Genomic DNA, 24,646 nt, shown 5'->3' with positions numbered 1-24,646 from the left:
AAAACACTTCTCTAGCACAAAATGAAATACAAGTACACTATATACAAGCAATTCAACTTGGCAAAATCCATTGGAGGGATCCCAGACTTGGATCAACCAAATTGATGCATTTTAAAACCCCAAAATCCTTGTCAGGACAGCAACTACATAGAAAGGAAACTATTTTATACAACCACCTTGCAAATGAAAAACCAATGAAACAATTACATGGGAAGCTTTAAAATGTCAACATTTCCACTTCCATGAAGGTACAGTACGGATTTGCACAGCTACAGTACGGACTATTATTCAAAAGGAAGGAAAAACAAGGTAAAAACCAGATTTTTGTTCTTTTCTCATTAGCAAATCTTTGTCATTACAATTTCCAACCTTGTCCAAGGCAAAGGAAGGTATTTTTATAGTGTGACAAAGTAGTTATCAAGCCTAGTATGGACAGGAAGCTTTCCCAACTACATTTTGCAAGAAAAACCTAAAAATGACAACTTTGACAACTTTTCAAGCCAAATGACAACTTTCCTTGCTCAAAAAGGCATTTTTGACAATCTAGCCTTATCAACTTGTCTAAACAACTTAGACATGCCTAAAAACACCTAACAAACATGTTTCAATGCTCTTGAAGGCATTAGAAGACCTTTTTGGCAATTTTGCATATTTTTACCAAAAATTGTCAACTCAAAACCTGAAGGGCAAAACTAGATCTCTAAAGCCCAAAAAGAGATCAAAACCACTAAACATGACACAAAACAACCTAAAACAACATAATCAACCTAACACAAGACTTTACAAACATAAAAGCATTAAATACTCAAAAATGAGAGTTTTACTCAACTAGGTGCTCCTGCACCAAAAACGATGCATCCAGGGATGGGTGAGCAAAGCCCTCACCACCCACTGCAGATGTCACAGATAGGAAAGAACGCACAGAGTGGTCGGGAACCATAGCCACGGGAGGACCAGAGCATGCAGCAGGAGAAGTTCGCACGATGGGAGAAGCAGTTCGCTCGGCGGGAGAAGCCATTCGAAGTGTTCCAAATAGGAGTAGCTTGGTGAAGTTATTGAGCAGAAATGGAAGAAGATAATGAAACTGATTTAGGCATCGAAGAATTTCTTGGCAATTTAGAGAGTGGTTTTATGCATGTGAAAGCTAAAATGAAACACCATGTGCATTGTTGCGATGGCTGGAAAAATGAGGAGGATTCGATTGAAGAAGAAGATGTTGAAGCGAGTGAAGATGAACTTGAAGAAGATGAGGCATATGATGTTGAAAACTAAAAAGAGGACAAAATTGTAAAGCTAAAGGAGGAGAATTTGTTTCTCACATATTTACTATTTTTTATGGAGGATTCCTTAGCAATGAGAGAATATGAGCTTTAGGTCAAGCTACAAAATGTGGAGGAACAATTGACAGAATGTCTCAAAGGAATAATCCACTAAGTATACAAAGGTGGAGCAGAAGTTGAAGTCCCTCGAAGAAGTTTTCTCAGAACATGCAGCACATGTATCTGAAAAGGGGATTATGTCTTTGAGTCTTGCCGATGATAGGAGATTCGAAAGATGGCCTCAAAATTTAAACTCGAGAACCCCATGAGGGTGATTAAGTTACAGAAGCATCTGACGGTGAGCATTCAAAAGTGTGGAAAGGGCAAAGTCGAGCTTGACCCCAACCTCAACAAAGAGGGTGGATTGGAGGAAGCGTTGAATGTGGCTTCACCACCTAATGACGATGTTACGAATTCGAAGGCTAGAGATATTAATATGTGTTATATTTATATCGTGCAACTAGTACCACATTTGGTATGTCACATACGAATATAGGGGTGGACAATTCTAAAACGTAGGCAGATTTGAGTTCATTGTCATAGACATTATGGAAGGTTCGTAGGGGACATTTGATGGTCCTAATGCAACAGCCAGTTATGGAGGTGCGCCTTACACAAGGAGTAGATCTAAGAAACAATGTGTGAATAATACATGCGATGAAGATAATACCAACTATGATGAATGAATTGTGTCTGCTAACGTAGAGAAAACAGAGAATTTGTACCGACGTTTGATGAATTTCACCAACGGGAAAACAAAGAAACCGTGAAGGGAGAAGGGGTAGAGAATTTGGACAAGGAAATAAGGGAGTCGTTTGCAATGGCATCGACATTTTTCCCTAGCGGCAAAGAAGGGAGCATTGAAGAAATGCTCAATTGCATTCTTGAGAATGAATTCTTTGATAAGGATCAGTCTCAAGGTGCTCATGTTAGCAATGTGGCTGATCAATCAACAGTATTACAGAGTGTGGCTGGGAGTCAACTTGAGCTCAAGAACCCACATATTAACGTCATGTATCTTGTTCTTTAATTTTTTTTTGTTTAATGTTATTCTGCTCTTTTATTTAATTAATAGTTTGTGATGTTAACAATCTGCAATGGGTACCAGATTTAAAGGACTTGAACATAGATTTGAAAAAGACAAAGGTGTAGAAAGCTTGGAGTTTGTTTTTTATTACAAAGCAATGTTGACTAGGGTGTCGACTCTTTAACATAGTCAGAGACTATCCACATCCAAAAAACACATACCAAATTAGACACAACCACCCGAATCAAGGAGGAGAAGGAACATCCACACCTTAATTGGGGAGGGAAGGGGAAAGGGAGGGAGAGACCTCCCCTTCCGCCTACAGCATACAACAGTCCAAGCAATGTTGTCCCCAAGATCAACAAGGGGGGGATCGGTCAGAGAGGGGTCCTTAAGAAAAGGACCAGTAAGATCACCCTCAATAGGCAATAGGAGAGTCGTAGTAGAATGAACCTGTTCCAAAGTAGGAGCAGCATGAGGTTGCAGAGGAGCAGTAGCAGTTCACCGAGGGGCTATAGAGCCAGGATGTTTGGTCTCAGAATCTGAAGGAATTCCATAAGGGTCGGTAGGTGACTCCTCCCCCATTCCCTCTAAAAGCTCCTTCAAAGCATAAATAGTTAAATGATCAAGTGTAGCATCCTTCCACTAGGTCGCAACTCCTTTGCATCGTGAAGTAGAGCAGTCTAAAGCCAAGACCGATAGAGAAGCACCTCAGACAACGAAAGGGGAGACCCTTAAAGATTAACGGTTGTGTCCATGGCCTATCCCCAACCATGAGCACCACATCAGCAGGGAGAGGAGAAGCAATATCAATGTCGACCAAAATGTGGGCGAAGGTGGAGTGGCCCATCGAGGAGGTGTCATCATCCACCATCAGAAAGCAACCAATGGAGTTCCCAATAGCCTCATAGAAGGACTATTCCCAAAAGTGCAGGGGAAGATTCGAGACGGGCCCACACAGCGTGAACATTGACTAGCTCTGTGAGGGGGTTGAAGGCAGTGGTCCACGGTTTAACGGAGAGAGGGTAGGTGTCCCAAGCCCACAACTTTCCCAAAATCAAATCTCGATCAACTGAGGAGGTAAAGGAGGCAATAAAAAGACCTTTAGCACACAGAAATAGCTCAATATTGTTAGCAACCAAGGGTTTCCAAGAGTTACTTACCCAGCGATGAAGGTCTGAAAGGGAGGGCCAGAGTCCAGAGAATCTGCACACCAAGGCACAACATTGATAGAATCCTATGTTGTCCACAACATCCAGCCCACAGACAACCACTGGGGATGACTTGGCACAGGGGAGAGGACGAACACCCTTGGAGGCTATAGATTTCACCACTCGAGCAAAGCTCTGCCTATCAACAGGCAGAGGCATGGACAGGGCAGCATCAGAAGTAACCTTGCCAACAGAAGCAGACACACCATGAACCAAAGCGGGGGGTTAGTTGTGGCCACAACAGAGGGGGAAGCAAGCCCACCAGTCGGGAGGGTAGATCCCTCAACAACAACTGCGGTCGAGGGTGCACGAGTAGGGTGATCCACCGGCCCAGCCAAAACACCCAAGCGAGCATAGGCGGTAGGCATCAACATAGTTATGTCTTCTTCACAACATAGCAAAGCTTGGAATTTGTTAAAAAAAGGGAGTGGAAATGAAAAACAATGCACACCCATTTAAAACTTCCATGAATGAAAATGAAGGTCTATTGACCTAAGAGAAAATAGATAGGATGGTGAACATTGTTGTAGGAGTTGATTGCTTTTTCTATCATAATAATTACTAAGACTCTTGTAGTTCATTTAACTTTTATTTTAATTTAATGCAAGGGAGATATTCCCTTTGGTAGAACTTATTCTTAAAAAACAAAAAAGAAGAAATGTGATCATTGAATAATAAAATATTATTTAATTAAAGCGAATTGGAGGGAAGTTTAAATTTTAAATTTGAATGGAGGAATGAAGTTATCTTAATGAAATAATAAAACTATTTCATTTATTTAGAAGGAATAATGGTGAAAAATGATGTCAGTATGTGTAGGTAATTTTTTCGATGTATACAAATATTACTTATCTTGACTAATTAATTCATTCATTGTTTATTTTCCATACTTCAAATGCGCCTAACAACTGTATCATACTTAAAGACTCATTGGAATAGAGTGTTGACATGTAAACTTGGTTTATTTGTGATGGTCCTTAGTATGTTTAACCTCCATATATTATCATGGTCTACCTTCCTCTCCCATATGATACTTTCCCTATAACAATTGTGAGGGTTAGAATACTCATCTTGCATTGACATCAAGCCAATAGACAATACTTCATTATACATAATACTACAAATAAAGATCAATGTTTCCTTACTAAAATAAACCATGATTCTTACCTTAAATTGTATTGCGAGTATATAATACATAATTTAATAAGACTAACCTATGTAAAAATATCAATCAAATAATATTATTGTTTTTTTAGAATAAAAGATAAATATAAGATGTGACATTTTTCTTTGTCATCCCTTTGGTTTATAACCCCAAGGAACTAGGTACTTGCTAGCCCTCTCTTATTGACTATTATTTTTTATATTACCATTAGATTCCAATATATAGATTCTACTTATCCATAATAAAGACAAACATTAGATCCCAATAATAGAATCAAATGACTCTTACAAATCCTTTTTTAAGTACTTTGATCATTTCATCAAACATCAAACATCAAACATCAAAATCTTGTGCACTAGCACTCCAATGGCATCTTTAAAGGGAAGTCTTATCAAAGGTGCACTTAAATTTCAAATCCTAATTCATGTTCCTTCTATGCAAGAAAACATATAGATGTAACCCTATTTTATATTCACTCATTCATCTAATAATATATTATAGTATTCAAGTACATATTCCCATCCATTGTCTCTTTTATTTATCTCCTCTCACATATATTTTGTCTATGTCCCTCACGCATGCTTTGTCTTCTTCATATGCCTCATGATAATATTACTTTTTATTATCTCATTGTGTTGTGTTGCATCAATCTTCTCCTTATATACCTTCACAATGTATAATGACATGATAAATTTTTCCATTTGTCCATATTTTCATGTATTTTATTATTTTATCACTTTATATGGAATTCCTTTATTTAGTGTGTGATAAAACACATTTAACTAGTTTATGACACATCAATAGTCACTTAATGTACAACATGATATGTGTTAGCATTCAAATTTTATCTGTGTTATTCTTGAAAATGCTAAATTTCTTCGTAGTGTTGTAATTATTTTTACGACACATAAAATGTCATCTTTGTTAAATTATTATCTCTTGGTCTTGGGTGAGATCTCTCTACATTGGCCATGTTTGTGGAGGAAAAGAATCATTTAAATAAAAAATAGGAAAAGAAAAGTTGGATGGGGAAAAAGTTAATGGAAAAAAAAAAATCATGTTAGATTTCACCAATTATGTAAAAAAAATAAAAAATTATAATGTGTGGATTCTCTAGGATGAACTAGAGGAAGCCACAAATAAGACAATAGAAATTAGCTTATCGCATGGTTGGTTGTGGCTAGTTTGGATGTTGTGGGTCAAGAGGTAGAGTTAATAGTGGTCACCTCTAAATACAATTTTATGTGTTTTTTTGTTCCTCCATGTCTTTGAATCAAGCTTATTATGTTCCATCAATTAGTCATCAAGTTAATCACATGCCTATGCTTTACATAGGCATGTGATGAATGTGATATGCCTATTTGTCTACATTTCTTTTTTTAGTGTTTTAAATAGTTTTGATGGTTTTTAGAAGGTTAAGTTTAATTTTTAATAATTTCCCTGTTGTAATGAGATCATCGTCTATTTCAAAAGCTGGGATTTGTGCATCTTCTAAATTTACAACTAGGTTTCTACTCAGAAAGAAACTCACATCAGATGGTTGTACTTTCATAAAGAAGTGTTTTTTTATTTTGCAATTGGCCTAGCAATTACAAGTAGTTTATTTATCAACTTGTTAAACTTAACAATGAATTCCCAAACTGGCTTGTGCATTTCTTTTTTCATTTGTGTGATCTACACCAAGAGGAAATGTCCATTTTTTGTTGATTTAAATCTTTCTTTGAACTTCCTCTTTATATGAGACAAATTGGTTCTAGAACATTGTGAAAGGTGAACACAACTCAGTTGCGCCATCACGTAATGTTTCAGCAAATAACCTCACTACCAGAGTTTCATGTTGCACAAACAACATTACATGCAACAGTATGGGCAAATATGTGCTCATCAGGGTGTTCTTTGTAATCTATGTTCAATCTTAGGAAAAATAATTAGATCCTCTAAGTAGCTTGTTGGTTGGGCACCTAGGGCCAAAGCACTTATTTGCACGCCTCCTCTCTCTATAAAACTTTTGTGTAGAAGGTCTTGGAAGGGGGATTGATTGTAGTCCAGTTGTTAACTTAAGAGATTCTTTCTCCTTGGTTAGCCTTTTCTAGTTCATATTCTACGAGGCTTATACTAGCTCCATTATGGAATATCTCATTGTCCTTGAATTGACCATGTCAATTCTCTGACCTTGATTGATGGTTTCATGCCAAAAATTCATTTGATCTGTACATATTCTTCTTTCTATATCCCCCAAGACTTCTATTTCTTCACCATAATCCTGTAACTTTCTCCATTCTTTCTAATAAAATCTGATTTCCCTTTCACTGGGTTGCATTAAAAGTTAGATCTAACCCTACAAGCTAGCAAGATCAAAGCTCTAATACCATTGTAGTGTCCCCTTTAATATTTTAAAAAACCCTACAAATTTTGAGGTTCTTGGCCAGGTTAGGATCAAGGACATGCCACTTTCTTATTCACCAAGATACCATGAGGGTGAGGCGAGAGCATACAATAAACAGGTACAAGGTATTGACTTATGTAACTTCCAGAATATGACAGCAGAATGTTTACCCAATCTAATTACAACAAGAGGTTGATCCTAGAATACTACTCGTTATGAAATTTCTAATGCAAACAGAAGTGGAATTATGCAACAACTAATTAACCACTTAACATAGAATTCCACCACTAATCATGGCAGCATAAGAATGCGTGCAAACTGCTATCATAAATGCATGTATAAAAAACTTTTGCAATACTCATAACCCTAGCACCAATGCTAACATATTTATTGATTGTGCCACATAAAAAAGTGCAAGAATGTGTATTATAACCTTATCACACCACTTTTCATATATTTATTGATTGGAACACATAAAAATGCAAGAATATGTAATATAAGTATAACCTTATTTCATAATGTTGGAAACATTCAAAGTTATAATCTTATGATTACAGCACATGTGCATATGCAAATACTTCATTGAAATATACATGTATTTATTACAATTAACTGTTATTACAAACTGTTGTAAGCATGATTGATACTAACAAGTTCACAACCTTGTTGTCACTATGTTGTCCGATAGTGTCTAGTGGCGACAGTTAAGGGCGTTCGGCCTGGAATCACCTAAGGGTATAGTGGCCTGCAAAATGGTGCAGCTACAGAAGCACGCCACAGCAGCAAGGAAAGAGTTGCAAACTGTTGTGAATGTTGGGCACAATAGGAAATTAGGTGAACATGTGTTATAGGCAGTACAGCAGCCTCCTAAGATGTATAACAGTCCACAAAGGAATAGCAGTGATCAAATTGACAGCAACAAATGCACTGGAATTATTAACGCTAAAACCAACACCAATGATGGAACTTGATCGCGATCTTCAACACAAATAAAGTCCTCCAAAAATGCTTCTAATCGCCTGACATTGGATTTAAATTGCAATATTCAACACCAATGTGATCTCCAGATGGAGTCACCTCACTTGGATAAGAAAAATTTTGTCCTCCAATCCCAAATGAAACCAAAAGGGTTTCCATTCTCCGAATTCCCACACACCAAGGGTTTTCGTTCTTAGATAAGAAGATGAACACAAGTGCTCAATCTCGGAAAAGGATTTGACTACAAAAAACATGGAGGATCCCTTTGATCCATTTGCCCTCTTATAAAATTCCTTTTAAGCCCCCTTAAATTTGAATTTCCTTTTACCTCCTAAAATTCCCTCCAAGAGTACTTAAAAACACTTTTTAAATTAAATATTACATGAGACCACATAATGTCCCATTTAGACAGTCATTTTACTAAAATGAAAATATTAAAGTTGACCTTATTAGATAAAATTATTGAGCCCAACTTAAGATATTATTATTTATCATTTCCTCAAATTATCCCTTAGCCTACGAGAAATGAAGAAATAGGTCCCTAATTAATTTAATTAGAAAAAGGGACATGACATATCAAAAGCTAACCACACCACATTCCTTGGGTCGGATGAGAGCTAAGGCATCAAATCAAATGTATGGTTTGTCTTCCTACAATAAAGTTAAGGATTGAAGATGAAACAAAGACTCTCAATATGACCACTTCAACCACAATGCTAACACCCATCTTCGATAGGAGATTAATCAACCTGAGAAACTCCATTTGCAATATTTTCAATGTATCCACCTTTAACAAACTGAAGCGGTTATGAATAATCTAGAATATCAGAAGTCAAATCATTCTCATATTCTAAACCACTCATACTTTATTTAAATCAACTCTCCTCATAAATTGTGATAAACTTATTGGAAAGCTGGTTCATCAAAGTTAGTCCATGCAAAAAAAAAGGAATTTCCTATGTATGATCTCAACCTCCACGTAATTCAGCTCAATCGTGCAGCTCCTTGGTTTGCAATTGCAAACTATCATTTTTTTTCAGCTAACATATTTAGATATACCAATACTTCAGATAATGTGTACCCTTGAAAGATTACATTTGTTTCCATCTTAGTTTTATCTATTTGTTTTCTGTTTGTAAGGCTTTCATCAATATTCTTGTGTATCCATGATAAAACCCAATCTCCTAGAAAACAAAACAAGCTTAGGAACAAGATACTTGTCACAATGATGCAGCTTCTAACAAATAAGAACCATAGATAACAAGGAAATAGGAAACAAAACAAGCTTAGGAACAAGATACTTGTCACAATGATGCAGCTTCTAACAAATAAGAACCATAGATAACAAGGAAATAGTGACTTGGCCAAGGAAATTCATTGTGTCCTCTTACCAATCAATTATTAAAATCCTTCAAGCCACAAACAATAAAACAAGATGGCTTATAACATTGACATACAAGCTCTAATGTAACGCACCCCAACCCACCCTCTCCCCCTCTCCCCCACCAAAAAAAACAATGACAACTAGGAACAAAACAAATAACACTTTATAGTTGTTATAACACAAGCACCCTTCTTCGACCAAAATATATATCTCTTTTAGACAACAATATGAACTGATTTGCTTATGTCTTGTCCCTTAATAGCACTCTAATTGACAGTTCATTTAATTTATCTTTAAGATTTATTTTTAAAAATTCAAATATTTATTCTCCAAAAATAGAAGTACAAAGATCTTGAGATTTTATTTCTAAGATATCTTGATATCTTCTATTCAAGAAAAAGTGCATTTTCCCTTTGTCCCCCACCATGAGTAATGCCCACCATAAATTCTCCATAATCTTTTGTACTTAATAGTTTGTTGGGGTTTTAGTTCTTAATAGATCAAAAAGAAAGGTCTCTCTTTTCAAGTATTATTTAGAACCTTTTAAAAAGCTAGAATTTGTATCAGCCACAAAAGTTCATATCAGTTGTGTCTTCATATGACACTCCTCCCAAAATACATTTCAGCAACACAAAAGGGATTTTCTTAACACATCATAATAAGGTCTAAAACTGTTCTGTCAACCAAAAATGGACATCAAAAGCTCTTCAGATTTCCCTTTTTCCCTAGAAGATTTAACTATACAAATCTTGATATAAATTGTTAAGAAACTGCATATGTCACAGAAGACGTCATGTTTTATTAATTCTGAATCATTCAGGTTCCATAATTCTTCACAAGATGACAATTCCATTGCATTTGTTCTCTATAGCAGGCAGATCTTCAAAAGAGGTTTGTTAAGACTGATATAGCACTTTTGCTTGGATCAAAATCTTGGGACACTTGATTTTAATATGGAAATAGATGTATGCTCTACATAAAAAGAAAATATGATTGTTATAAAAGCTGAAAAGTAAAAACAAAAAATTAAAAAAAATTAAAAAACCAAGAATATCATGGTTATTACTAGTGACCTTGAAAATTATGACTTGACTTCCTCTAGGTGCTTATGTTGACTACAAACAACAACCTGGAACATGGGGGTTGTCTCCACAAAATTTATTTCTTTTTAAATAAAAATTAGTATGCATTAATCCAAAAATATTATATGAGAATTGTTGATGTGTATTTTACGCACATACGAACATAGAATAAAATACCAAAGTATTTTACCCCCTCTTGAACAAAATCACCTTGTATGCTAAGATAACTAGAAGTTCATATGATGATTCCAAGGTTTCTACGGTCAGATCTTGACATGTGGGTAACTCAATGGTCGATGTGACTTATTGTTTTCACTTGGGGACTTATGTAATTGTTCAATATGGAGACTTTTCATGAATCAGATTTGGAATATGAATGTTGATGACTTAGGATTTTTGCAATGAAGCTCTCAACTCTAATCTAACAAAGATTTCTAAAAAAGGGCAAAAGGGAATAGGGTTTAGGAATTCTATTTTAAAACCTAGAATGCAAGAAAAGGGGTGAATGATTCACTGGAATCCTACAAGGCAAGGTCTCATCATCAAGTCGAACAGTTTGACACAAGCTTAGTGCAATCATCTAAGGTGTATTTCAAAGATTTTCAAATCATTACCATCAAACATTGATACCATTAAAGTTAATGCATAGCAATGGAGGTATAACAATTGAAGTTTAAGTGCACATAAAAATTCTAGTTGACCACACAAGGCGCACTTACAATCAGCAAGAGGCTAGTGGTATGGATAAAATGGATTCCACACAAATGTATTCAACAAATTCTTTCATTCAATCTAACAATATTTGAAAGAAAATTCTAATCTAATTTGGAGACAATGAGAACCACAAATGCAATGCAAAACTTAAACAAAATCACAATCAAGTCGAACAATGATTTGTATTCAAATCTGCAACATATACTAACAATTCTCAAAAATCTCTCTCTTACGAATGAGAGGCAATGGGGTTTATATAGAGTCTCAAAAGAAATGAATGGCCAAGATTCATTTAAAATCAAGGGCCAAGATCATACCAACAAAACCCTAAAGTTGCCCTAATTAGGGTTTACATCAAAAATGGAGCCACCGACATATGGCCCAATGAAATAATGCCTAATCATCAAGTAGGGAATCTTCTAGAGGATTATGGCCTGCATCTCTTTCTCTCATAGCATATTCCAAGAATCTAGCCAATACAGAATCTAACTCCTCCATGGAAATGCTAGGCAAAACATCCTGTTGCACATCAATCGGAACAAGTATCTAAAGTGTTTTTCCAATTTGGCATAACCTCCAAAAGGACAGTGGGAGACCCCGGTTGTTCATCATCTTCATTAGGTGGTGCGGATGTGGTTGTGGTGTGCAACTCCTGAGTATTATCTGGTATAATCACTGTGTTGGAGCATTGTTCAAATTCTCTATCCTATTTTGGCATATCAATCTCTTTGATTGGTGAGAAACTAAGGGGAGACAATGGAACACTTGACCTTTGCTTCTTCTTCTTTACTTCTTCAATCTTCTTCCCCTTAGCCTTAGTTTCTCCTGGTGTATTCTTCCTTCGCTTTGGAGCTTGACTCTCTTCATCTACATGAATTCTTATGTCACTAATTGTTCTCTAATCATCTTCGGAAGAAGAATCCTCATGTTTCATCTTCTCACATGTGAAGGTAACACCCATATCTACTAATCTATTCACTCATCAATTCATTCAAATCTGTCACTTCTAGCTCAAACCAACTAGGCAATAGGATAGACCTCTTCATTTCACTTTCATATCATGGATGAGTATGATCTTTGTCATCCAATACTTTCTCATGAAATCCACAGACATCCTAGACCACATTCTTCTCTTCACTGCTTTCTTGTCCATCTATTTGGCCCGATAATCTTCAATGTCATACTTGTGTATGAATCATCTCCTCTGATCCTTCCAACCTTTTTGTGCAGATCAAATCTTTCTCTTTTCTTGTATGTCCCAAGGCGATAAAATGCAATCTCTTCAATAACTGTACTAGTTGCAATAGCGGATTGGCACACCTCCAATGTTTTTCCGATGGAAATAGGAAAAGTCATCCCAGTTCTATGCTTCTCCTTCTAGATGAAATCATATTCCCCTCCAATGTTTTTCCGATGGAAATAGGAAAAGTCGTCCCAGTTCTATGCTTCTCCTTCTGGATGAAATCATATTCCAAAAGTTGTCTCACCACTTCCAATAGGATCAATCTGTTTGTAGGATACCTACGAAGCTTGTATGGTTCAAACTGAAATCCATGAATCCTTAGGTATGTGAAAGTGGGAAATTGTTTGTACCATGATCCATATTGTTCAATTAATTTCATTGCCTCTTTGGACAAGCTCCTGTGGATTCCGCCTTGCAACATCCTCATAATATACATGGTGAATGCATCATTCACCATCCTGTAATCTTCAATTCTATACATGCTCAATTGTGGATAGCATTCATAACTTTTGTATTGCCCTTGTCCATTCCCGACTTCACCTCTACATATCAGTCCTTTGTATGTGACAAATCATGCAAGTATATACACAAGGTAAGAAGTCATGGCGAATACCTTGGACCTCTCCACATTTCTCAACTAGAAATCCAAATTGTCGCTGATGATTTTCGACCAATTGATCATTGTTCCTCTCAGACCAACCCTGGATAAAATAAAAAAATCCATCCATCATATAATGCACCTTGTGACATCCCCATCACTCGGTTCAATAGGAATACCAAATCACTATATTCCTCTTTCAAATCTGTGAACACGAGTGTCTTGGGTGCCTTGGACTGATGAGGCCTACGCTCAATCATCCACTCTTTGTTAACTATAGTTTTGCATGCATCTGCCTTTGCTTTATACTTCGCCTCATACTCATCCTTCGTCCTATCTTTCATGTCTGCACTGCGGGGAATTCCAAACACTTTGGCAATGGCATCCTCAGCAAGGTAGGCAATGGTCATGCCCTTGGGAGTCTTGATCATTCTAGAGAGAGGATCGTAATGTCTTGCACACTCCAGGATCAACTTGTTGCATTGTATGGATTGTGGAAATCCAGTGGCATGATAGATACCACTCTTCATGATGTTTGCATAGGTAGGAGAGGGAATTTGGTTCTTTGTCCCGAACATCCTTTGCCGCATCTACCCCATATTCAGGAAGTGCATGTTCATATCTGTGATCTCCTTCCATCTGGATGACAACTTGGGTTCTGGATAGAATCCCTCTTGGACAGTCTTCAATTGCTCCTTCCGAACTCCAATCCCAGATTTTGACATGGTACCTGCATGAAGCTAGAAGTCGATAACTTAGGAAAATTCATCTTGTAGCTATATTCAGAATTTAGACTAGTTCTGATTTCTAATTATTGAGATACTTTTAGGAATGGGAAATAGGGATTTCAACTACATTTCTAACAAATTCTGAAAATAGAACGTAAGTATGATAAGGATGGGGTCAAAACCCTCTAAAAATCATCAATTTCAGACTTACTAAGTCTAAAGACATTAGTATGCTCAGAAATTTTATCGAAAATCTAGGTCATAGGAATATACGAAATTTGGAAATGTGCTAAGAAAGATGTGAAAAGTCTGATTTTCACTCATCCTTTGCCGCATCTACCCCATATTCAGGAAGTGCATGTTCATATCTGTGATCTCCCATCTGGATGACAACTTGGATTCCGGATAGAATCCCTCTTGGACAGTCTCCAATTGCTCCTTCCGAACTCCAATCCCAGATTTTGACATGGTACCTGCATGAAGCTGGAAGTCGATAACTTAGGAAAATTCATCCTGGTAGCTATTTTCAGAATTTAGACTAGTTCTGATTTCTAATTATTGAGATACTTTTAGGTATGGGAATCAGGAATTTCATCTACATTTCTAACAAATTCTGAAAATAGAACGTAAGTATGGTAAGGATAGGGTCAAAAATCATCAATTTCAGACTTACTAAGTCTGAAGACATTAGTATACTCAGAAAATTCATCGAAAATCTAGGTCATAGGAATATACGAAATTTGGAAATGTGCTAAGAAAGGTGTGAAAAGTCTGATTTTCACTCAAAAAAATGTCTGAAGACACATTTCCAAACTCACCAATGGCTGCCAATAAGTCTGAAGACAACCTGCAACACTTAAAATCAGTCACTTAAGCAATGTTGCAGCCATGTAGAATGCAAATGCATGATGAAAACAACCTTCCCAAGGTTAAAACAATCAAATATGGGCATGAATGGAGGGCTGGTAAAAGAAAATTAGTTTGAAGACAAGTCTGAAAAATCAAAGTTTCAGACTTACCAACACCTCAAACAATGATGAATAAACCAGAAAATAACCACAAAATGTCATAAAAATGTCGTCCCAATGAAATCACCCAACTTGGAAGGTGGCTGGAAATGGAATTAAGTCTGAGGACAGCCTGCAACAATGGTGTCTCAGGCCTGCAACAGCGATAGTAACCTCTGAAAATGCCTCAAAATGTCCTCCAAAATGGTCTTCAACAAAATCGCCTTAGGTAAGAATGAGCTAGGAATGACATATAAGTCTGAAAAGTGTGTTCCCAGCCAACAATGGAGTCCAAGTAGCGCCCAGCAATGGTGAAATTTGCAGATCTGAGAGTAATTGCAGCAAACGACAACAATGGAAGCCAACCAAAAATGGAGGAATTCAACCTCCAAACCAAAATTGCCCTACTCCAATAATGGCACCACCTCAAAAAATCGCCCAAGGCAGAAATTTCGCCCCTCAAGCTTGCTCCAATAGCCTTCAAAAAATATCGCCCAAGTCTGACTGGCAGAAAATGGTCTTCAAAACAATCTGCAGCTCCAACGATGTCAAAGGACGCTTCACAAAAAAATCACCTAGCTGGAGAAAATTGCCCAAATCAGCCACTTAGCAATCACCATCAGCAAAGATAATATTATTTTATTGTTGGCCAGCCTCCTTTTATTCTTGCTTTCACCTTGAGTTTTCACACACAAGCAATGTGGGATAAAACTTTGCTTTTTATACTTGCCTGGGAAAAATCGATTTGCTTCTAGAAGTGTCTAATCATTAAATGACCATTGCAAATCATTAATTAATTGTTATTTAATTTTTAAATAATTGTCGACAATTGCAAACCAATTAAATTTGGGGCCCATTTATTAAAATTTTCTAAATTTAATTCATTTTAAACCCCTTGGGGGAAAATCGCCCCACATTTGGATTAAAAAATCCAAATAAAATTTATTAAAATATGTCAAAATATGCTCTTGGGGAAAATCGCCCCCTATTGGGATAAAAACCCCAATGAAAATCCATCACATTTGCACAAAAATGCCTCTAGGGGAAAATTGCTATCAATCTGGAATCAAAATTCCAACTTATTTTCATCACTTAAGTCTCAAAAATCATCCTGGGGAAAATTGACCCCTATCTGGATAATCATCCAAACAAAATTTCATCAATAGTTGCACTAGTGGAAATTCGCTCTCCATTAGGAATCATTATCCGCACAAAGATCCTTAAAATTTGATCATGAATAGCTCTGGTGGAAAATCAATCATCATTAGGAACATGAATTTCATCCACCTAAAAGCCTTCTGCACTCCCAAGGGAAAAATGTGGGTCATCGGGAGGATTTCCCAACACTTAGTCAAATTTTATCTTCCCTAGTGGAAAATCGCCCTCCATCAAGACTCAAAAATCTGGTGGAAATTCATATGCCATCAGGATTTTGGGCGGGGGAAAATCATGGGTTGTTGATTGTAACTAGGCTTATAGGGGTTCGGATTGCCTTAAGGCAACATCCGAACCCCCCTTTAGGACCGGGTCCTATCCTAGGGTAACGTGACCCTTTCTCATTCACATTGCCACGCTATGCTAAAATACATGCCATTTAATTATTGGCACCAAAACCAAGGAGGCCGACTTACATTTAAAAGTGCAAAAGATGCATATAAATAAAAGATAATTTGTAAGTCAATAAACAATCATCAAGTTCACATACAAAGGCGATTTAGCTCTGTTGTGCGAATTCAAGGAAGAGTGCAAACTATTTCAGATTGGTGCGAAATTGTCCAAGAGGACATAGTGGTTTTGTGCAAGGCTTTGAAGCATACAAGGGACAGATCTGATATGTGAAGATCAGATTCAAGCTAACTATTGTTCTTATATTTAGAGGAGAATATATAATCTGACCTGTGGGTCTTTCATGCTAGGTTTTTCCTCCTTGGAGGTTTTCCCAGGGTATGCTTGTTTGTCTACTATTTTATTTCTGATTTATGTTGGCTTATTAAATACTGCAAATCTGATTACAATCTAGGGCATAATTAATCTAAGTTGATTTACTAAAATACTGCAAATCTGATTACAACCTAGGGCACAATCAATTATATAAATCTGATTAATATACCTAGGGTTTAAAATAACATGGTATCAGAGCTATAGGTGTCATTAACTTTTGATTTTAGCAGATCGATTGTTGCATATAGCTGTTGTTTGTGTTCAAATTAAAGATGTCAGGTTTGAAGGCTGAAGATAGGCTTGAGGGAGCCATTGATTTTGCTGCTTGGAAAGTTCGTATTCTGTTGATCCTTGAAGAAAATGACCTACTGAAATTTGTAGAAGAAGAAAGGTTGTCTCCTCCAAAAGATGTTGAAGAGCTGAAACTATTCAAGAAAGATTCCCTCAAGGCTAGAAGGATAATAATTGAGTCCGTCAAGAATCATCTTGTGATTGTCATATCAAAGTTTACATCTGCCAGAGAAATGATCAAACACTTGGAAGGGATCTATGAAGTCAACAATCTCAGCAGGGCTCTTGCCCTAAGACAACAACTTCTACACATGAAAATGAAAGAAGAAGACTCAATCATTGCCTACTTCATGAAGATCAATGAACTAAAGGACAAGCTAAGCACTCTTGATTGCCAAATCTCAGATAAAGACCTTGTTATGATTGCATTAAATGGTCTACCAGATGAATGGGAACCATTCATTCGTAGCATTGGTGGAAGAGCCGATCGTCCCAACTTTGAGCGTCTTCAATCTGATTGCATCGAAGAGGAATCTCGAATTGACGTAAGAGGAAAACTCAAGAACTCTCTCAAAGATAATCATGTTCTCTTATCTAAATCTAGGAAAGGTGGTCATTGGAAGAAAGAAAAGAGAAGCAAAGATTTTAGATCCTCCTCCTATGATCCAAGGAAAAAGTCAAGAGATTCCTCTCACATTCGTTGCTTCAGATGTGATAAGTATGGTCACTATGCCAGAGATTGTCAGAATGACCCAAAGGAAAGGGAAGCTAACTTAAATGAAGTTGCCGAACAAAGTGAAGACTACCTTCTTATCTCTGCTCTTTCCAGCAATGTTCCTACGGACAGCAATACGTGGATACTTGACAGTGGTGCCTCCAGACACATCTCAAGATTTTGTGAGCATCTCTTAGATCTGATTGAAAAAGACACAAATCTTCATGTAGTAATCAGTGATGATGCTCGATACTCGGTAAAAGGTTCTGACACTACCTCTTTAAAACTAGATTCTGGTATTTCCTTACAACTCTGTGATATTCTATTTATACCTGGTATTAAAAGAAATCTTATTTCCATTTCGGCTTTAGAAGATAAGGGTTTGCAAATAGCATTTTTTGAAGGGAAAGTACTCGCTTGGTCTAAGAAACCTAACTTCAAATCTGCTCGTATTATTGGAAATAGATGTGATAGTTTATATAAGCTTGCAGCTAATCCAATTCAAGCTCTCATTCATGAGACCCCTGAATCATGCGAGCTATGGCATAGAAGATTGGGTCATCTTCACTTTCAAGCTCTTCCCACTCTCGGTAAAATGGTCAAAGGTATGCCTAATCTCAGTTTATCTCATGATGATGCTTGTAAAGGTTGTGCAATGGGTAAGAATGTAAAGAATTCCTTTCATAAAAACGATAGTAGGGCTAAAGAAAGGTTAGAACTTATTCATTCAAATTTATGTGGTCCTATGTCAGTAGCATCTCCTAGCGGTTTCCTATATTATGTTATCTTCATAGATGATTTCTCTAGGAAAACATGGATCTATTTTCTTAAAACTAAAGAGTCTGAAGAAGTCCTAAACAAATTTAAAGAATTCAAAGCCTTAGTTGAAAATACTACAGGAAATCGAATTAAATGTTTGAGGTCTGACAATGGAGGTGAATACACCTCAGGTAGCTTCTATGACTTTTGTGTTAAAGCAAGAATTAAGAGGGAGTTTTGTGTTCCCTACAACCCTCAGCAAAATGGAGTTGCTGAAAGAAAGAACAGGACCATTGTTGAAGCTGCAAGAGCCATGATATATGATCAGGACTTGCAACCTTTTCTATGGGCAGAAGCATCCAAAACCGCAGTTTATATTCAAAATAGATGTCCTCATCGAGTCCTAAAGGATGTGACACCTGAAGAAGCCTTTTCAGGAATCAAACTAGACATTAGTCACCTAAGGATATTCGGAAGCCCTGTGTATGTTCATGTGCCTAAAGAAAAACAAACCAAGCTGGATCCATATGGAAAGAAGGGCATCCTAGTAGGATACAATGAATCTTCCAAAGCCTTCAGGATCTACATTTCAGGTCAAAGGTATGTTGAGGTAAGTAGAGATGTAACTTTTGAAGAAGATATTGCTTTCAAAAGATATAAAGGTTCATTAATCAACAATGATGATATGATGATGGAAAAACAAGATTCAATTGTTGATGCTAACCCTAAGTTACAGGAGGAGTCTACTGATCTTCCAGATCAGGAAGTTCAGAATGACTCATCAGAACCCATGCAATCTACCGATATACCTCAGGATATTGTGGTCTGCAAGAAGAGACCACTTTGGGTTAGAAATACAATTCAAGATGCTGAAGGGTTTGTTGCTCCCAGAGGAACCTTCAGAAATAGCAAGAGTGTCCAAAATCACGCCAACTACATTTCTGTGATGTGCAATATAATTGAGTCTGAACCCCACAATATCGGAGAAGCTATGTCCCATCATGCTTGGAAATTAGCCATGGATGAAGAGTATGGGTCTATCATCAAGAATGATGTCTGGGACATTGCACCCAGACCCAAATGTAAGTCTGTCATTTCCTCTAAATGGTTGTTTAAAATTAAACATAATGCTGATGGTAGTATTGAAAAATATAAAGCTAGGTTTGTAGCTCGTGGTTTTTCTCAGAAGGAAGGAATAGATTATGAAGAAACCTTTGCCCCTGTTACTAGATATACCTCTATTAGGTCTAATAGCTATTGCTGCAGCCAAAGGTTGGGAGCTGCATCAAATGGACTTTAAGACAGCCTTCCTTAATGGTGTCATTGAGGAGGAAGTCTATATTGAGCAACCAAAAGGTTATGTAATCCATAAAAGAGATTCTCATGTTTCCAGGTTGAAGAAAGCTTTATATGGGCTCAAACAGGCCCCTCGCGCTTGGTATGAAAGAATTGATAAGTACTTACTAAGTTTAGGGTTTTCCAAGAATGATGTTGATGCTAACATTTACTTGAAAATTTATAATGATGAGATGCTTATTTTAGTTTTGTATGTAGATTTATTTCTCACGGGTGAAAATAAATTAATCATAAGATGTAAAAAGGAATTAGCCTCAGAATTTGAAATGAGGGATTTAGGTCTAATGCACTACTTCCTAGGGTTAGAAGTATGGCAAAGAGCTAATGAAATCTTTCTAAGTCAGGGAAAATACACTATTGATATTTTGAAAAGATTTAGAATGATAGATTGTAAACCTATGCGTACTCCTATGGAATCTAACTTAAAGAAGTTAAGTGTTTCTGCAACTAACTCGGATTTTGCAGATCCTTCTGAGTACAAGCAGTTGATTGGCTCCCTGATGTACTTAGTCAATACTAGGCCAGATATCTGTTATGCTATGAATGCTCTCAGTCAGTTCATGAGCTCACCTAAACATGTTCACCTGGTTGCTGCCAAGCACATTCTAAGATACTTACGTGGCACGATTGGTTATGGGTTGAAGTATTCACTTAATACCCCAATCCTCTTGAAAGGCTTCTCAGATTCAGATTGGGCAGGAAGTGTCAAGGACAGGAAAAGCACTTCACGCATCTGCTTCAACTTGGGCTCCGCAGTGATCTCTTGGGCATGCAGAAAGCAATCTTCGGTAGCATTAAGCACTGCAGAAGCTGAGTACATTGCCGCATCTGTTGCATCCAGAGAAGCAGTGTGGCTTCGTAAGCTCCTTGTTGGATTATTTGGTCAAGTCAATGATCCTACCACCATTCATTGTGATAATCAAAGCTGTATAAAGATGTCAGTAAATCCTGTATTTCATGATCGGTCCAAACATGTGGAAACTCACTATCATTACATTCGGGATATGGTGCAAAGAGGCGCCATTCATCTAAAGTACATTAGCACAGATGAACAGATTGCTGACATCCTCACCAAACCTTTATCCAGAGTGAAGTTTGAGTACTTCAGAGATAGACTTGGTGTCATGGAAAACGGAAACCTGATTGAGAGGGAGCTTCAATCTCAGTGACTATTGGTAGCACTTTGAATCATTCTTTGCTTGTGTGCAAGAATGAACTACATCCAATCTATGCTTGTGTGCTAGATGGATAATTGTAATAATGTAAAGACCCACTGGTGTATTACACTTTCTATGCTTGTGTGCTAGAACCATCCTATGCTTGTGTGCTAGGTGGAAGATGTAAATCTATGCTTGTGTGCTAGATCCATTCTATGCTTGTGTGCTAGATGGAACTTAAAGGTTCAAATTATGTATTCTCCTCCTCCCTAGTTAAGAGGGAGTGTTGATTGTAACTAGGCTTATAGGGGTTCGGATTACCTTAAGGCAACATCCGAACCCCCCTTTAGGACCGGGTCCTATCCTAAGGTAACGTGACCCTTTCTCATTCACATTGCCACACTATGCTAAAATACATGCCATTTAATTATTGGCGCCAAAACCAAGGAGGCCGACTTACATTTCAAAGTGCAAAAGATGCACATAAATAAAAGACAATTTGTAAGTCAATAAACAATCATCAAGTTCACATACAAAGGCAATTTAGCTCTGCTGTGCGAATTCAAGGAAGAGTGCAAACTATTTCAGATTGGTGCGAAATTGTATTTCAGATTGGTGCGAAATTGTCCAAGAGGACATAGTGGTTTTGTGCAAGGCTTTGAAGCATACAAGGGACAGATCTGATATGTGAAGATCAGATTCAAGCTAAGTATTGTACTTATATTTAGAGGAGAATATATAATCTGACCTGTGGGTCTTTCATGCTGGGTTTTTCCTCCTTTGAGGTTTTCCCAGGGTATGCTTGTTTGTCTACTATTTTATTTCTGATTTATGTTGGCTTATTAAACACTGCAAATCTGACTACAATCTAGGGCATAATTAATCTAAGTTGATTTACTAAAATACTGCAAATCTGATTACAACCTAGGGCACAATCAATTATATAAATCTGATTAATATACCTAGGGTTTAAAATAACATGGGTCATCGGAAATGTGGGAGGAAAAGCACCTCCCATCAGGAATTTTGACTTTTGACCACTAGAACATGGATTTTCATGAGGAATTTAATGATTTTTCCACTCAAAATCAACTAAGCACTTCAAATTTTCAATAAAATGCATCGGGACTTAACCAAATTCATCAAAATTTGAGCGAGACAAAAGGAATTTCATCGTGATAAAGTGCAAACCTAACTTGAATAATCTCCTAGGAGCGAGAAAACAACCCCTAAAGGACCTTAAAAAAACACTTGGGCACTAAAATATCACCGACTTGAATGTTTAAAACACGGCTATGCTCAAAAGGTCTACACTTAGACAAAATTAGGATCACTTTAACATCTAACACTTTACGCACCTGATCCTATACAAAATTTCAAAACCCTAATAGCAATTAGGCATGATCACATTTCTAACTCGATACTCGGACACTCAAAACTCAAAATTGCCAGACACACTGCCAAAACCCTAAACTAACAAGACGTGGAAAGCAAAAGAGGGGGTCCTTGTTTGCAATGGGGCGATGTGTGAAAAGGTCACAACAAGAACAATAACTATCACTATCATTCTCATAAGAAATAAAAATACGGAAATAAAAAGATGCTCTATGTTTTTTGTCTCTAAATCATCATGCATACATCCCTCTGCCTATAATGCAATCTATAATTTCTTATGAACTTTGCAACTGATGCATCATGCAAGCTTCCTCCTCCAGATATGAATGCTTCACATCAGTTTGGGATATTGACATATTGTTAGAGAATTGGACAATCTGTGCAAAGTTACACCAACATCTAAAGCATGAAAACTATAAAGATGTGAAATGAAATTAAAAGCTGCTCAAAAATGTTGCCTCAAAAATAATGCTACACTCTAGATGACAATTTAAAGAAGAAACTCATAAAAAGGACTTTCTAAATGAGTATTCACCGATTGCAAGCACATTAACAAAAACTTTACTTCATTGTCCATCTTTTACATAGTATCACTTTGGACATCCTTCCAAAGTATGTCAAGAGTGCCTTTAGGGTTTTAAATATATTTTAAAAGTCGCGTGTAGTATTTCTATTTTGTAGAAGTCCTAGAAGCTTACGTGTATATCTTTATATGAAGTATATACATTAATACAATGAACCTAAAACATATACAGTTGTCAGAAAATGTCTTTCTTGCTCGTTGTTGTAATTGTCTTCTTTGAGCTCATTCCAGTATGATGTCTTCATCATGGTGGCTTTTTCTCCAATATGGTTTCTTGTTCACAAGGCACATCTTCACTCCCCTTTAGACTATTGATTAACCTGATCAGATAGCTTTATTCTGAGATATTTCTTCATTCACATTTAACTCTCATATCGAGAGGCAGGGGAAGACAATAGCTGGATTGGTAGTTATCACTTTTTCAGTTCTGATACCTATATAGGATCATATATGATCCATAACAATCCAATAAGCAATGGAATGTCCCACTTGTCTTTTCTTTTCCCAAGAGAAGATAAAATGCCCACACATGACATCTCCATTTCCGAAGGCAGGGAGATCTATTTAAAAACATGTAGAGAAGTGAGTTTGGGCAGGGGAGGCAAGTTTGAGTGTTGAACTGAATAGGAGAAGAAGAATTTCATCTGAAAGGTGAAGCAGCACACTTGACTGTTAGGAAGAACTGAAATTTGTCTCTCTTATCTCTGTACTTGTTTGTTTTGACTTTTGAGCAATAACAATCAAGTAGATAAACAACTGGTGCTAGGAACTGGTTTTTCCCCATCCCAGAGTTTCCTAGGATAAGAACCTTGTGTTGTGTTGCAAACTTTCTTTGTTTTTTATTCTTATTTTCAGATCTAAACAGAATTCCATCCCTCTAATTAACTATCATTTGAGCTTTTCGAGTAGCATACTAACACAAATTTTCTGGTTTAAACTAGAGTAAATATGGATCAATATAGCCATACTATACTAACAAACAAACAACAAAGGAGTAAAATGACTCCACAAGAACTGCTCGATATCATTAATAAAAGGGCACAAATAGGTAGAAGTTACAACTACCTATAATCATCAGGATACCTTACCAAAATGGCTAGGTCCCTCAACCAGTTGTAGAGCTTAAGAAATCTAAGATTCTAAATTGAATTATCTAGTAAAATATAAGTCCTAGAAAGTAATAAAGACTTTTGATTAGGAGGAATATAAATGCTAACACTAATTCTTTGGGTCAAATGCTCAAAATCATGCAATGTGAGAGGAGCAATGGCATCCTATCAACAAAATGAAAATTATCAAATGTTGGCATTGATTGATTTGACAACTATGTAAAAGGAATGTCACACAATTATGATCCTTGGCGAGATCATAAGCTACATTTTATTGTGTTTGATAGTCTAAAAGTACAGCATTTCCTTTCAATGATGATGGTAGATAACATTTTAAAACAATTGTATATATATATATATATATATATATATATATATATATCCATGTCTTTTGATGATCATGATTATCAGCGAGAACTGACACTATCTGGTCTATATGTGTACAAAGCATGTGTATCAGAAGTGAAGCAACAGTTTGTGGCAAAATGATCGACGCAT

At 36.7% G+C, this 24,646-nt stretch overlaps 1 protein-coding gene across 4 annotated transcripts in view; it reads right to left on the bottom strand.

Moving 5' to 3' along the window:
- Positions 1–10,380: 10,380 nt before the first annotated feature.
- LOC131072991 (malate dehydrogenase, chloroplastic) overlaps positions 10,381–24,646 on the bottom strand; it is a 63,089-nt gene continuing 48,823 nt past the window's right edge. Inside the window, exon 3 of one of the 4 annotated variants that reach the window (XM_058009342.2) lies at positions 10,381–10,442. In XM_058009342.2, coding sequence (XP_057865325.2) covers positions 10,396–10,442 — 47 coding nt within the window. In that variant the 3' untranslated portion in view covers positions 10,381–10,395. Of the gene's footprint in view, positions 10,443–14,072; positions 14,319–24,646 lie in introns of those variants that run through there. The other 3 variants (XM_058009327.2, XM_058009338.2, XM_058009351.2) reach the window with 3 other exon arrangements.

The sequence above is a fragment of the Cryptomeria japonica genome, chromosome 9 (assembly GCF_030272615.1).
Source record: "Cryptomeria japonica chromosome 9, Sugi_1.0, whole genome shotgun sequence".
NCBI classification, from domain to species: domain Eukaryota; kingdom Viridiplantae; phylum Streptophyta; class Pinopsida; order Cupressales; family Cupressaceae; genus Cryptomeria; species Cryptomeria japonica.
The sequence above is the reverse complement of the archived record's forward strand: the minus strand, read 5'-3'. Positions and strand labels throughout refer to the sequence as shown.